The following is a 16,482-nucleotide window of genomic DNA, read 5'->3' on the forward strand; positions in this document are numbered from 1 at the left end:
AAAATCTCCCAAGAAGTATCCACAGAGGCATGTATATTTGTAAAAGGAAGGTATGGTACCACCTCCAACGAACAGGACTCACTCTGATGATGTCGAACCAAAATGGCCCGAGAGGAGTCAAGTCTCTCATAAAATACCTGAGGCCCTGTAAGAGAAAGCCAAGCCACAGAGCCCCATGTCATAAAGAATGTGGAGTGGGCAAAGTGACTGAAAATCCTGGCTACCCCCATCCAAATCATCCTTGCCTGTCTGCAATCCCATAAACAATGCTGAGTAGTCTCCAAAGCCGAGAGGCAACGAGGGCAAGTAGGGTTGTCTCCGAACTTGGATCTCCAAAGGTTCACTGTAATCCCACCATGGATAGAAAGCCAAAAGAATAGAGTGATCTTTCTATTCTTGTGGGATTTCCAGAGTCTCCTCCAGAAGCATCTCTGGAGATCCGCAGTGATATCAAATGTTTCCCAATGAGGAACTCTGGAAGGTCTCCAACCTCTACTACTGAGCTGAAATCTCTTGGCATTACTGACCGTGTAATGAAAGAAGTGGATGCTCTTCTCTCGATGCCTCTCCAGGGTCCCACTACAAATACCTAATGGGAACTCCCCCGTAGAGCCAAAGCCTCCAAGACCCGATGGAGAGTAGCTGGGGGTCTGGGTCGAGGAACCACTCTGAATTTGATCCCTGCACCAAAAGACCTACAACTCTGATAGGCTGAAAAGAAGACTCAAGCAAGATGTCCTCTGTGGATCTGAGCAATCTGCCACCATCATGCACAGTAAAAACTAAAGCATGCTTCTGTGCATCTCGAAAGGCCAAAACCTGAAGCGGAACACCGTCTCTCGTAAAAGTACCTGCCCAAGTGGAGCAAGTGAGTGGCATATCATCTGTGTCTACCCACTCCTCTGGAAGGGATGCCTCAATTTGCAAGATCCTCCCTTCACTCCCTCTGAGATGTCGTGTCAACTGAGACTTCGTCTCCTCTGGAAGCCTACGGAAAGCTTTCCAAGACCCCAAAGATGATGCAGGTCCCCTCTCCCACCTGGACCACTGCATGTAGAGTGAGGCACCAAGTGGTCTGCCATGATCATCTAAAATACTATCATTCCACATGATGGGTTGCCTATCAATCTCTTCATGAGTGGAAGGAGAAATTCTCCGAAGAGTGCTCCTGAAACTGGCCCATGCTTTCAGAATGGCAACCATGAGAGGGGACGAAGGTGATCTGAGGTGTGCTGTGGTGAAGATCCACCTAATACTGCTCATCCAGTCTCCTCCTGAAGAAGGTGTGCACCTCTGTATGTTGCTAATAAGAAAGGCCTTCCATGGTTCCTGCCCTAGCATAAGTCCCCGCACCACCATCTTGCATAGTAGAGCTCTGCACTGTAAATTAATATTGAGACCCCCTTCCTGTGTAGGGAGGATGAGGGTCTCCCAAGCCACCCTGGCTAAGGTATCTGCTGTGCCATCAAGCCCACTCCAAAGAAAATTTCTGATCGGTCTCCTAAGTTGAGTGATGTAGTCCCTAGAATAGCACCAGCAAGAACAAATAAACCATGCCGTGGCCAAGAGAACCTGGTTGACCACCACAACTCTAGAGGCAAGATCCAGCTTGGCTGAGCTCCAAAAAAGGAGCTTCCTCCTGATGCTCTCCAACACGGGAGCAAACTGCTGCGTGGAAGAAATATCCAAGCCGACCTGGCAGCCCAAATACCTGACAGGCACACCCCTTTGAACCCAAGTGAATCCTATGTCAAGCCCCCAAACTGGAGTGTCCTCATTACTGATCCAAAAATCATTGGATTTATGCCAATTTATTTGTGCCCCCGCCGCCAAGCAAAATAAATCCAATGCTGTCCTGAAAGAAGTGAGCGTCTGTGGAGTGGCATCCAAGTAAACTGCTGTGTCATCTGCCAACTCATTGTCAAGTAACTCCTCTTCCCTTCTAATGGGAAGTCTCAACCCAAAGATGTCAGCTTGAGATCTAACATAGATACTCATAGCTTCGGCCACGAACAAAAAAAGGAAAGGAGCAAGGGGGCATTCCTGATGGACTGATCTGGAAATCTGAAATCTCTCACCCCTTACCCCACCAATAAGTACCTGGCTGTGGGCTGATCTGTACAAGGAGGAAACACCTCTGATCCAAGCATTAGTAAAGCCAAAACGTAGAAGGGTGCCCTCTTAAAAACCCCAATCTACTCTGTCATAAGCTTTCTCAAAATCCAAAAGTAGAATGGCTAGATTCTGGCCGCTCTGCATGGCCCACTCTGAGGCTTCCCAGAAAGAGAAAATGTTATAAAAAATGCTTCTGCCATGCACAAATCCCATCTGAGTGTCATGAATAAGATCTGGGAGAAGGGGCTGCAATCGGAGGCTGATTGCCTTGGCCAGAATTTTGTAACAAGTCCCTAGAAGTGTGATAGGCCTCCACTGGGACACTAGATTTCTGCAACCTCCTTTCGGGATAAGGTGGATGAGACCATTTGTAAGTGACCTGGGCATATCACCAGTGTCCCAAATACCCTGCAGGGCTGAAGTAATGTAGTCTCCAATCATATCCCAGAATGCAATGAAAAAAGAGGGGGTGAGGCCATCCGAACCTGGTCACTTGCCCTTGTGAAGGGCTGAAAGTGCAGTCCTGAACTCTGTGTTGATGAAAGGTGCATCAAGCAAAACATGCATATCTGGTTTCACCAACAAAGGGATGCTCTGCCAAAAAACTTGTCTAGCATCCTCTCTATCCCGTGTCTCAGGATCAGCAGTAAGAAGGACGGCATAAAAATCTGAAGCTATGCACAAGACATCATCAGGATCTGTCTGCTGATGAGCCCTTGCTGCAGCAAGGCGCTCCTGAATCCAAGCATCTGAAGGCTGTTTCTACTCTTCCCTCTACAAAGCTGCCAACTGCTGGCGAACACCAATCTCACGTCTGAGAATATCTTGTCTCTTGGTACGAGCAACTGAGAGGTAGAAGTCGCTAATACCAGAAAGGGCAGTAGCTACCTGTGATGGCAATGGCTGCCCACCGTGGACATGAGAAACCCATATCTGCAGGGCTGCCTCTGTAAGGTCCTCTTCTGTGTACAAGGCATCTGGAATCCTAATGCTGGCAGATCGGCCTCTCAAATGAGGCTCTGAGATAGCCAGCACAATAGGAAAGTGGTCTGAAGTGGAAATCCCAGCAGCAATGCATACCGATCCACCTCTGTCAAGTGCTCAATCATCTACATAGAATCTGTCAATGCGTGCATGAATAGGCATCTGCTGCCTCCTGTTCGATCAAGAGAACAGGAGGGACTATGGCTGAATAAGAAAGGCATCATCAAACCAAGTATCTCTGCCACAGTAGTGAAAAAGAAAGGCATCCCAAGCTGCTCTCTCCAAAGAGAGAAGTCCTCCTTCTCTACCCCCTTTTTTGTCTGACGGTAACTCTACCATGTTTAAGTCATCTCCAATCACACATGAATCCGCAATGGGGGCCCAAGAGAGCAGATCCTTCCACATAACGACACGTTCCCCTCTAATGTTGGAGGCATACAGGTTAAGGAAACCAACCTTACACCCTCCAATCAAGAGAATAATCCACTGAGCTCTAGAGGGAATAATGACTCCGTGTCCAACAACCAAGGGGAGAACCGACTGCGAAACTGAAATAGAAGTGCCCCCCTGGTGCCCAAGGCAGGCGACCAAAAAGTATGACCAGAAAGCAGTTTGCTAGATTTAGAGCAATCAATGGCATCCAACTTGTGTTCTTGGATAAAAAGGATATCAATAGCACCTCCAGTGACACCTGGATGAAGCTGATTCCGGATCAGTTGCCTACGGCGACGGTGTGGAACTCCGCCTAGGCCCTGTATGTTCCAACTGACTATCCTCATGGATAGGAGGATGCTGGATGGAAAGGCTTACTCGACCTAGTAGAGGAGACCAGCTTCCCCTGGGTCGAAACACTCCTGCCGAGGGCAGGAAACTCAATAGGTGAAAGGATCCCTACACCTGCTGAGGGGGAGGCCCTGTCGAAAGGAATCCCAATGACCGAGACCCCTAAGGTGGAGGGCACAAACTCCATGGCTACGCTAAGAATATGGCTAAAGTCAATAAAGTAGGGTACCTAGCCTATAAACATAGGCTAGGGGCTCATTATTAGGGGTCCGGAGGATGTAATCCTCAGTGACCAGGGTCCAGGACCTACTGGCGAGCGAGCAGTAGTAAGGGGAAAGGGCTTGTGGATACAAGTTTGGACTCTGAGGGTCGGCGGTGGCTCAAATGAGCCTACGGTTGGGAGGTGAGTTGCTAGCTCCAACCCTTTTGGGTTCAGTCTATGGCGGATGCCCTAACCCGGATGGTTGCTTGTAGGCTTGACCTATGTTCTGATAGGGTTTTTGGTTATGGAGTTGCCATGGATACCCCACCAGGGTCTAGGGTTGATTAGACATGGCAAGGGTTGTTTCATACATTGTTATATATAGAGAGAGGCTTAGTGTTGGGACACATTGATTAGTACTTGGATTGTGGATTCTGCTAGTGGCATGGTAGTGGTTAGCAAGATAGTTTGATGCATCCCTCATGGATGGGGCCTTTGTGGTATGGGATGTTGAGGTCTTTTGAGCTACGGCAAGGCCATGGATCCATGGATTTTTCCTATGACCTCCGCTAATGCCTCTATAGATGGATGGTGAGCTTCAAAGAGTGCACTCTACGGTTTTGGTTACTTTCTTCTTTATTTCTTGTTGCCTTTGTGTTTTGTTTATTTGACGTGTTTTAGTAAGCATTGGGTTTGCCCAAGAGATTCAACGGGTCTTTAACAGCCCTTTTGCTGTATTTCAGTGCATTGCTGATCATGTATCTTAGAAGAATGAACTAATTTTAGTCGGTATACTTTTGGATGGATTTCGATATAGTAGTTTTTTACATTAATAATGTTGTTCTCTAGGACTTATGCTTTAAATCCCTTTAAACTGATTTTTTAGATCCTTTATATTTTGGTTCTTAGTAGCTGTAATTATTTGCTTCGCTAGGGAACTAAACATGTCCCATTGTTTGGATGTTGTTATATTTGATGTAGAGGAGCGTTGGGCCAGCCACGTCTTTTGATACCTGTCGTTCTCGTGATGCTTTTCAATCGGTGGAATCAGTAAGCTTTTTCTTTGATTTTTATTTTCATATTTGGTATGTTTATTTCCTATTGTTATATGCTGTGCATGAAAGTTTACCAAACTACATTAAGAGGTGTTTGTATCTTCACGTATGTTACATGTAGGTACACATACACATAGCATCAAAACAATATACTTTACCAATGTCAAGCTATAGGAGGTGTCAATGAAGAAGAATGATTAAACTTTTTAAAATCTGGTTTTCTTAGGATAGATAATTTCCAATGAATATATCCTGATTCCTAGACGATAGGATAATTATATTTTCTCGAGAAGGATCTCTTTGATATATTGTAGAGCTCAAAAGTTTGTCATGCAATCATGATTTAATTCCTCGGACAATGTATGTCCAAAATGTTTGTTGCCTTGGCTTGCTTATTAATATGTTGCTTGTAGATGTTCCTTATCCCTCTTGCCAACTTGCTAGACTTTATACCCACCTTTTGAAAGGCGACATGCAAATTTCACCTTGTGAAGTTTTCGTCCATGTTGCAGCCTACTGGTATTGCGATAATTCTTTCTATCAAGTGGTGCGGTGCCCCATCAGCTAGATTTAGATGCTCGTCTGGGAGAGACTAAAATGAAATCATTTAGTCTTCACAAGTAGTTGTAGCTTGAATGAAGAGATTTTGGACTACTTTTTGATTAGCCTTCTCTTTTAGTGCTACCCTTTGTCATGGCTGAGTCTTCCCTTCACCTCCAGAGTGCCGACAGAAACTTAGTACGAAGACTTTGTATAAATGGATGCTCAAGTATGTGTGGGTGTGTGGATTTGTATGTGTGAGAGTACACCCATGTTGGGCGCTGATGACGTCAATGGGGATGTCATAGTAGCTAGTCCTTGCTATGTGTGATGGAGTTATGGTTTTCAACATTATGAGTGACTATCATGAGATTGAAACTGCATTATGTCGTGTTTTTAGAGGATGACTTTGGGCATGTTCCTGGATTCATCCAGATATATAGATATATAATGCCAATAAATAAAGGCACATTATAAAGGTTAAAAATCTGGTAACAAGAAGCAATGCAGAAAACCTACGTCAGCTAGCATGATAGGATAAGGGATTTGCACCTCAACCTACGATCCTTCTATTAAGGTGTTAGAACTAACTGCTCCAACCTTTGGACATGCATCTAGGTGTAGATGCTTAACATGTAAGGCCCCTCTATGAGGAGAAGCTAGCTAGGTCAGTTGATGAATTTAGCCTTCATGGTGGCTTATTGGGACCTGCTGCTGTGATCACCTTGACAAGGGCTACATGACCTTAATATTCTGTTTCTTCCTTGAAGAACTCACTCTATTAGGATCGAGGAAAACCTTGTTTCCTCGAAGCAAGTGCATAACGGTCAAATATAGGCTGCTCAAAAGATTGAAGATATTCAGCCCACTTGATTTGTCCAATAAATGCAATGCTGAGAGAATTGGTGATCTGTCTTGACCTTGAACTCAGATCCATACAAAAAAGGCTTCCAAAGTTTGAGAGCATGCTCAATTGCCAATAACTCTTCGTACGTGTTTTACTTTGGTTCAGCACCATGGAGCTTGACTTTTGAAGGCTATTGGATAATCTTCTTGCATGAAAACAATTTCTACAGACTCACCAATCAAGTTGGTACAGACTATGAAGATCTTATCAAAGCGAGAAGAACTAAGATTGGAGTAGAGGTTAATGCACTTCTTAAACTCTCAATTGCTAGTTGATGTCTTATTCCAGAAAACGGAAGACGACTTCTTTAAAAGGGCAATTGATGGAGAAGCAATTGTTACAACTCCTATAGTAGCTTAACACATGCCTAAGAATGTGTTGGGGTTAAGGCCCTGTGCCACCTCATGTACACTTTTTTGTTACAGGTTACAGTGTGAACACGGTTCACTCCGAACTGGTTCCACCCAAGTGTCTATCCTAATATATTCTTGAGGGTTGTGGTGTGCCGTTGCTTCTTGATTCACACCCACCACTCTTGTGGTCTTGGTCTTGCTCTCCTCCACTCGCTTTCGCTTCAACTGGTATCAGAGCTTTGGCTCATCATCTCTATCCTGCGTCCTCACCCTCAGCCCAGAAGTTCCCCGTCTGCTTCCCGTATCAGACTGGTGGCTTCGTCCATACAGCGTCAAGGCCCCTACAGCGTCAAGGTCCGTACGTTCCGTACAGCGTGCACGACGAGGAAGTTCTGATACAGACGCGTTTTATTCTGACTGCCCTACGCGTTCTTTTTTTTCGTTGGGTCGCATTCCGCTGCTGTTGCGTGGGAACATCCTTCTTCGAGGTATTTAAGACGTGGTTTGCAGGTACACTTGACATTTGTCAAGTGGGCAGTTGGATTGTGTGACATTTAGTCACATTGGGCAGAAATTTGAGGATTTGGTGCACATCGTGGTGCATTCTCGGAACTTGCAGAAATTGCATGCAAGAAATTTGGGGCTTTTGACGCTAGAGTGCTTGTACGCACTTGTGGATGCCTATTCAACGAAATTTCTCTTCAATAGACGCCAAAACAAGGGGCTTTTGCTCAAATTGGTGTCATTGGCTGTTGTAGACAGTTTTGGAAGGGGATTCACATGTCTATGTGTCAAATGCATTGACAAAAGAGGAGATTTTGCAATCAGGTCAGTTTTTGGTAAATGCTTCTTGTTGTGGACAGCGCATTTGTACACTCTTGGAGAGTGTGAAAACTCAGTTCAGTTCTGAGTTTAGCCTTGTGACAGTGTTCATATGCCTATTTGAGGTGGGACAGTTTGCCCAAACACCTGCTAAACAATCTGGGATATTTGTGTCACTTGATCATTCATTCTACAGTGACATTTGGTCACTTGTCAAGGCTCGGGGACCTTTGTGACAGTTTTGTACAAGTGCAGGCCAATTTTGGAAGAGATTTGGGGACTTTTAGAGTTTTTTTTCTTTTACTGTTTTTTTTTAACAGTTTTGGAGAGTGGACAACATTGCATTTAGTCACAGCACATGACTTTGAGGCTCTCTGTGCCTTAGGTGTATTTATTTGCTCCTATTTGGGCTTATCATCATGTCTTCAAGCAACGAAGGAAACTATTAGAACATCGAGAAGTTGGAGGGGAATGCAAATTTCTGTTATTGGAAGAAGCAAATATACATGTGTTGGTCCAGAAAGATCAAAATATGCCTATCAAGTATAAAGGGATCAAGCCCGATGAAGTTAGTGACCTTCAGTGGGAAACCATGAATGAGAAGGCCAAGAGTACCATTCTTTTGACCATCTCTAAGAAGATCTAGTTCAATGTAGAGAATGAAGCCACCGCTTACAGCATATGGAAAAAACTTGAGTCCCTTTTCGAGAGTCAGAGTGCAGCTAGTAAAGTGTTTTGGTTGAAGAGGCTCATGAAACTAAGCATGAAAGAGGGGACAGCCCTCTCACTTCACCTCAATGAGTTTCACTCTATATTCAGCCAACTCACAAATCAGAAAATGAATTTTGATGATGAGGTGAAGGCCATTTTTCTCGAGTACCCTCCCTGACAGTTGGGATACTTTTGCTACAGCCATAAGCAATTCAGCCCCTGCCTTCACAGGATTGTCATGCCAAGATGTGGAAAGCGCTCTTCTGCAGGAAGAGGTTAGGCGTAAGAATAGCAGTGAAAATAAGAATGCAAGTGCATTGGCTGTGGGCAGAGCTAGGCAGCAAAATAGAGGGGAAAACCAAAATAAAGGGAAATCTCACAGTCAGTCCCGTCTTAGGAAGGACCTTGAATGCCACTACTGCCATAAGAAGGGGCATATTAAAAGGGATTGTTTTCAGCTGAAAAACAAAGGCAAGGATAAGGAAAGAAAAGAAGAGAACAAAGATGCGAAAAGAGATGCCAAAGACACCAAGGGGAAGGCTAAACTTGAGGAGCTCAATGCAGTGATTAGCAGTGATGAAGATAATGACGATGTCATACTTGTTGCCTCCTCTGGTGATAGTTCTTTTCTTGTGGCCAATGATGGCTCGTATGCACAGGATTGGCTATTAGACTCAGGTGCATCCTATCATGTTACTCCTCATGAGCAGTGGTTTTTTTTTTTCCGAAAAAACAGTGCTGATTATATTACTTCGAAAACAAGATACACGAGGTCAACTTTGCAACTTACGGGGCTGCGTTCACAAATCGGACGCAGCCCTAAAAGAAAACAAAAATGTAAAGCTCTCTCTCACGGAGGGATCAGGCGAGTGAATGAACAGCCAGAGAGGTGGTGAATAGCGCCACTGAAGGCCCTGCGAAGTATGCTCGAAGAAGAGGCCTTGCGTATCCCAATCACGGAGGAAACGTCTCCGCTTCTCCCGGCCAGCCCGGGAATCTCCCTGTATCTGGTCCTACTGGCCTCTGAGTGTGTGTATAATCTCACTCCAGATGTCGGTCATGACCTGGGCAGTCGAAAGAGAGGTGCCACCGAGGATCTGCGCGCAGCGCGAGGTCCAAATGTGCCAGCCAGCGATGCTGCTGATAATCTCCCAGACTGGCTGCCTCTCCTGAGATCCTGTATCAGCCTCTGCCAGGTGCGGCGGAATGCCCTCGAGCGGCCCCCAAGTCCCCTGTGTGATAAGGAACGTGGGGTCCTGCGGGCCTGCCTCGAACAACTGATGAAAGCCAGGTGCGGTGCTGCACTAGCAGAACGCGCCCCAAGTGATCAAACCTAGCTCTGGTGCTGCGCGAGTAAGGATCCCGAAGGTCCACCTCCACACTTCCTGGGCGCGAGTGCAGCTCCACAGGCAGTGTTTTGGTGACTCCTCGTCCTCATGACAGATCTGACAACGTCCATCCTGACCAACCTGCCGCAACCAGCTCCCCACTGGAAGACCCTTGTGGGCGAGTAGCCAAAGGAAGTAGGAGATCTTCCGCGGCCGCCAGCTCTCCCACAAGGCCTTCTAGAAGGCCTGCAAAAATAGCCTGGAGATACCCTGAGCATACCAACTGGGCCGCTGAGTGGGCGGTCGGCTCTGCATCCTCCCGAGAACTCTCCTGCCCAATGTCGTGCTGTAAGCGAAGAAAGAGGTCGGCCCCTGGCTTGTCACAACCTCTGGCCATCTCCACTCTCCTGGGTCCCAATCAAGCTCTGACAAGGCCCGCCCTTCCCAGAGCCAGAGTCGCCATAATTGCCGCTGATCCTGCTCTATACTGGGATCGGTCCGCCAAACCTTCCCCACGAGGCCTACGACCCGAACCCTCTGCCACGGGAGGAGGGGGTCGATGAGCACATCCTCTCTCTTGAGTCGGCCGTCCCCCAAAACCGCGAAGGAAACAGAGGTGTCGTCCATCCGGCCTGCAACCACCAGTGGGATGCCACGGGGGGTGAACTGTCCCAGCGAACGGTCATCACCAGGCATGAGGATCTGAATCTCGGGTGGAACCAACCAACCGGCTGGAATCGCTCCGTCTATCTCTGTGCGTCTCACCTGAGCTCCACGGGCACCTCCAGCTGCGGCTGCTAGAGCAACGGTCTCCAAGTGTCTGTACGTGTCCCTCCAAACTCGAAGGGACCGGGCTGGCCCCCGCATCCAACCGTCCCACATGATATGTGATCTCTCCCCCAGCTGAAGGCCCAAGGCATCTCTGACCTGATCGTTCCAGATGAGCGGCTGGCGGTCGATCTCCTCCTGACAGCTAGGAGGGGACTGTAAGAGACTGAGGCGGAGCCGCCTCCAAACCATGAGAAGGCTACGAATGAGCGGGAAGCGGGGGTGAGTGAGCGGTGCAGAAGTGAAGATCCACCTGAGGGACGGTAGCCACTCTCCACCTCGGCGCGGGACGCAAGAACCGATCCCCTGCTGAAGTAACATCTTCCACGTTTGCCCCCCCGGGGTCAAACCGCGGATAACCAACTTGCCCAGCAGGGCCTGACTCTGAAGCTCAGGATCGATGACCCCCAAGCCACTCTCAGCCTGCGGAAGAATGACTGTCTGCCAAGCTACCCTGGCTCTGGTATCTCTGAGACCATCCCCCTCAGACCACAGGAAATTTCAGACCAACCTCCTGAGCTGTGCCACGCTGGATCTCGAGAAACACCAACAAGAGGCCACATACCATGCCGTGGCGAGGAGAACCTGGTTGACTACAAGAGCACGACCTGCAAGAGAGAGCTTAGCAGTGCTCCAGAAAGCCAGCTTCCGTCGAATGGAATCTAGCACCGGGAGAAACTGCTGAGCTGGCGTGATGTCCAGGCCGACCTGAAAGCCGAGATATCTAGCTGTCTGTCCCCGCGGGATCCATCTGAAACCCAAAAACCTCCCCCACTGTGAGCACGCCCTGGGGTTTGTGAGAAAACCAACTGATTTGTTCCAGTTGATTTTCGCACCGGCTGCCGAACAGAAGACCTCTAAGGCCAGCCTCACCCTCTCCAGCATCATCTCATCATCCTGAACGTACAGTGTTGTGTCATCTGCATACTCCGAGTCCAGGAGCTCCGTGTCCTCCCGGATGGGAAGGCGACGAACACCCCGGATCCCGGTCGACCTCGCCCGAAGGTAGTATGTCATGGCCTCGGCGAAGAAGAGAAACAGGTAAGGAGCGAGGGGCAACCCTGACGCACTGATCTCTCCAAACGAAATCGCTCTCCCATCTTGCCGCCGATGATGACCCTGCTGGAAGCTGTCCTGTATAACGCTGAAATACCTTGAATCCATCCTACTGGGAACCCTAGTCTCTCCAGAGTACCCTCCAGGAAGGACCAGTCCAGTCGATCGTAGGCCTTCTCAAAGTCGAGAAGTAGGATGGCTAAATGTGACCCACTGTGCTGAGCCCACTCCGTCGCCTCTGAGAAGGTGAAGACATTATCCAGGATACTGCGATCCTGGATAAAGCCTGTCTGAGTGTCATGAATGAGGTCAGGAAGTAGAGGTCGAACTCTGGCGCTGATCATCTTGGCAAGGATTTTGTAGGCAGTGGTGAGGAGAGTGATCGGACGCCACTGACGGATCTCCTGTCGATCTCCTCCCTTCGGGATGAGGCAAATCAGTCCCGAGGAGAGGCTCTCTGGCATATATCCGCTACTGAAAATCCTCTGAAGGGCTGCTAGGAGGGGCTGATGGATCTGATCCCAGAAGGAGGTGAAGAAAGCGCGAGAGAGCCCATCCTCGCCAGGGCATTTCTGCCCATCGATGGCCATCAAGGCCTCCAGCATCTCGTCAGTAGTAAACGGTGCCATCAACGTCGCCTGCATGCTGGGCTGAACAAGGGCTGGAATGTGCCTCCACACCTCCTCGCGGGAACGTCGAGTACGAGGGGCAAGCTGCTCCTGCTGGAAAAGAGTCCTGTAGAAGTTGGTAGCCAACCCCAAGACCTCACCCGGATCAGTAACGATGTGTCCCTCCGCTGTCCTAAGACTCCGTAGCTGATCACCTGCTGCTCTCTGGCCATGCGTCCTGAAGAACTCCCTGCTGCTCTCTGGCCATGCGGCGCTGGAGAGTCTCCTCAAGAAGGGCTTTGGCTCGAAGGGCCTGGATCCGAAGCTCCTCCGAGCCCGGGGCTGCCTGCTGGAGTCGCTGAATGGAGGCGAGGTCCGCGCGAAGAGCTCTCTCTCTGCCCCACCACTCCTGGCGAACCTGAAGCGCTGCGAGTTGGCAAATCTGGCTGGACTCCTGCAAAGCCTGCGCCACCGAATCTACCAGATCCACGCACTCGCCCCAATCTCTGTCCCAAAGGCCACCGATACTACTGCGCACCTCCCTCGAGAAGATGGAATCGGGAATCCGGCACGAACGGGGAGGAAGGGACTGATTTGCCGAGTCTAATGATAAGAGCACAGGCGCGTGGTCGGAGAGTGTCGTCCCTGGCACTATACCCGCCTGACCACCTCTGCTGATGGGCCCAATCACTGACATAAAATCTATCCAATCTCTCCAGGAGTCTGCCTCCTTCCCTGCGGAAGCCCCATGAGAAGTCCAAGCTCCTGTGCCAACGGCGGAAGGACGGGTCTCTCCAGCTGTCCCTACCTCCTGTCGCGAAGATAAAGGAGTCCCAAGCGGACTGCTTTGCCTGAGCCATACCTGTAAACTCTGGTCCTCTGCCCTGCTGGTCCTCCAAAGTCTCCAGATTGTTGAAGTCATCTCCAACAATCCAGGAATCCATGTCTGGGAGAATCCCTGTGAGTGTCCTCTAGAAAGTGGCTCTGCATTGGAGGTCTGTGGGAGCGTAGATGTTGAGGATTCCTATTTTGGAACCCTCCAACTCTATGCCAACCCAAAGTGCACGGCCTGGAATCAACGTACCATGACCAAAAACTCCCTGGGCAAACAGCTCGCACACGGAAGTACAGACACCGCCACTCCTCCCTTGTGCACCAATCGAGGGCTCCCAATAAGTGTGAGAGCGTCCAGGGAGGATCTTCCCGCAGCTACGGGAATGAGCCACTGAAAGCTTATGCTCCTGGAGCAGAAGTATATCCAAGCGACCAATCACTGCTGGTTGAAGTTCCTGTCTCAAGATGAGCTTCCTAGGACCACGGGTGCCAGAAGAATGAAACCCGTTCACGTTCCAGGAGACAAGGTGTAAGCTCATGGTGAGGACTGGTAGGCTGCGAACAACTGTCTGCTTGCGGCTGATGTCGATGAAGAAGCTGACATTTCGGAATGGAGGCGCTGACGCTTTTGACAGGGTTTGGAGGGGGAGGCGGGGTCGTCCTGCCCGTTCTTCAAAACTTTTAGCAAAGGCGTGAGGCCTTTAGTGCCATGGACAAATGCTTTCTCGAGCCAACTCGAGATCTCTGAGGTAGTCATCTCGTAGAAGGCTCGGAGTTTCTGAGGAGTCCAGGCTCTGACATCCTGGGGAAGGGGCCACGACAGAGGGGGCCTGAGGATCACAATCAATCTGAAGCGCTTGGCGGCGTAGCGCCACCGCAGGCGCACGTCACCCTCGGACCACTGAGTCTTGAGAAGCTGTCCACCCGACGGGCCTATCCAGGAGCAAGCCTGAGCGTGCGTTTGCTCTCTGAGAGCCTCCCAGACTGAGTCGTCTGTCCAAGTCTCGGTGCCGTCGCTGAGAAATGTGAAAGCAAAGCTAGGGCCATCCCTCGGGGCCAAGGTTGCGATCTTCCCATCCGCCCCTTTACGGAGCAGGAAGATACTGATGTCGAGACAAGCAGGGAAGGTCCCAAGGTCGGCCACATCCAAGTAGTCCCAGGGGCCAGATCTGTAGAAGTCGCGAGGAAGCTCTCTCTCCTGAAGCTGAGGCCCGCCAGAGTCTGCAATTGAGGGGGTCGGGCTAGCAGACAGGGAAGACTGCTCCAGGGGTGGTGTAGACTCGAGGTGTCCTGCCTGGGGTGGGGAAGGGGGAGGAGGTTGAGGGGTAGGCAACTCAGACTCCACGGAAGCGACTAGCGGGGGGGTGGAGGAGGGGGAGTGGGGGCTGCCCGCGGCTGAGGAATCATCGGTATAGCTGACACTGCAGGAGAGCTGAGAGGGGCGAGGGGAGGGGGATGGGGCTGAAATTGGGACAGGGGCTGAGTAGGAAGAGGAGGGGGCTGAAGAGGAAGAGGCGGGGGCTGATGCTGCGGGTCGGGAAGAGGGGGTGCGACTGGGGAAGGGGTTGGGGCTGAGTGGAAGGGGGCTGGGGAGCGGAAGAGAGGGGGACCTGAGGTTGCGGAGGGTGGGCTACAGTCAAAGAAGAAGCTCTCCCAGGACCCTGGGGCGGCTGCCTGTCAGGTCTCTGAGGCGCTGCTGCAGGTTGGGTAACCTCTGCCTCCTTGCCTTTTTCAGAAATCTTCTTATTCTTTCCTCTTTTCCTTCTGACCTCGGTCCAGCCGCCAGCCATCTCTGGACTAGACTCCGTCTGCCTCTGCTCCTCCTGACGTGGCTGCCCGGAGGGGGGGGAGGGGGCGGAGGGGGGGGGCGGGGGGGGCCGAGAGGAGCTGGAGAATCGTGGACAAATAGCAGCCAGGTGCCCAAAGCCGTGACACCTCAGGCACTGGCCTGGCTGTCCTGTGACTACCATGCTCTGGGTAATGCTGCCAGCGTCTATCACGATCTCAATCACTGCGGGGAGAGTCGCAGGGTCTGCCACAGCCACACGGACTCGGGGGGCTCCTGCCGCAGTAACCGCGTCGACGAAAGTGTCATGCATTACCCAGCCAAAGTGGGAGCCCAGGTTTCTGACTATCGGCCGCAACTCAGCAGCAAGGCCTGGAAAAACTAGCGTCACTGGGTGGCGAGGTATGCGGAAACGAGCATCAAAATCCGCTGCGCTGAATCCACGGTACCAAGGGACTATCATGATGATCTTTCCATCCACAGATGTGGGGGAACCAGCAATCAGGTTGCTCGCAGCTTTCGCAGTGGAGAGTTTAAGCGAGAAGATGCCCCTTCCCATAAGGGCCACCTCCTCGATGTGGCTGTCCTCTAGCATGAGAGTGGACTGGAGCCAGTCCCCTGATGGCTGATTTGGAGGGAGAGTGTCCAATGACTCTGCCATAGACGGAAGTAAGGGCAAAGTCATTGGCAACCTCTTGTACCCGAGACAACTGCTGCTCTGTCAAGATAACGCGGTAGGCATCTGGAGAGGGAGGGTCCGGTTGGGCCTCCGGTTCCGGGCAGGGAGCGGCCATACCGCCAAGACAAACTGCGAGACCTCTGATGAAGAAGAGGCTGCCACCCAAAAAGGGGGGAGATAGACGAGGGGGTGGAGCCTGGGTGTGACGAAGAAGGGTGAGGCGAGACGAAACGAAATGAGGCGGGTGGGGGAAGCGGAGGCGAAGGCGGGGGCGGAAGGCGGAAGGCGGAAGGGGTGGAGGGCGGATGGCGGAGGCGAGAGCGGAGGCGGAGGTCGAAGGCGAGGGGGAGGGACGGCGGTGGAAGCGAGGGCGGGGGGCGGAGGGGGAGGGGGGAGGGCGAGGGGCATGGGCGGAGGTCGGAGGGGCGGAGGGGGGTGAAGGGCGAGGGCGGAGGGCCGAGGGGGGCGGAAGGGCGAGGGGGCGGGACGGAAGGGCGGAGGGGCGAGGGGCGGGGGGCGACGGAGAGCGAGGCGAGAGGGCGGGGGCGTAGCGAGGGGCGAGGTGAGGCGGAGGGGCGAGGCAGGGGCGGGCGCGGCGAGGGGCGAGACGAGAGGCGGGGGGTGAGGCGAGGGGCGAGGCGAGGGTCGAGGGGCGGAGGGCGTGGGGGTGAGGGCGTGGAGGCGGGGGTGTGCGGCGAGGGCGAGGGGGGTAGGCGAAAGCGAGGGGGGGGAGGGCGAGGGAGAGAGGCGAAGGAGGGTAGGGAGGTAGAGGCTGCGGGAGGGAGGGAGGGGGGCTCGCAGGAGCAGGAAATAACTTGTGTTGATGATGACCTCCCCCTCATGAGCAGTGGTTTGCTTCGTATGATGCAGGGAAGAAAGGATGCGTGAAAC

At 51.3% G+C, this 16,482-nt stretch overlaps 1 protein-coding gene across 1 annotated transcript in view; it reads left to right on the forward strand.

Annotated features, from left to right (window-relative positions):
* Positions 1 to 16,482, forward strand: part of LOC147896754 (ATP synthase protein I-like protein) — a 36,347-nt gene that overhangs the window by 13,461 nt on the left and 6,404 nt on the right. Inside the window, exon 8 of the mRNA XM_087381618.1 lies at positions 5,066 to 5,134. Coding sequence (XP_087237744.1) covers positions 5,066 to 5,134 — 69 coding nt within the window. The remainder of the gene's footprint in view (positions 1 to 5,065; positions 5,135 to 16,482) is intronic.

Source organism: Dipteris shenzhenensis, chromosome 11 (assembly GCF_047967505.1).
Source record: "Dipteris shenzhenensis isolate YYH24624 ecotype China chromosome 11, Dip_SZ_1.0, whole genome shotgun sequence".
In the NCBI taxonomy this organism is placed as follows: Eukaryota; Viridiplantae; Streptophyta; class Polypodiopsida; order Gleicheniales; family Dipteridaceae; genus Dipteris; species Dipteris shenzhenensis.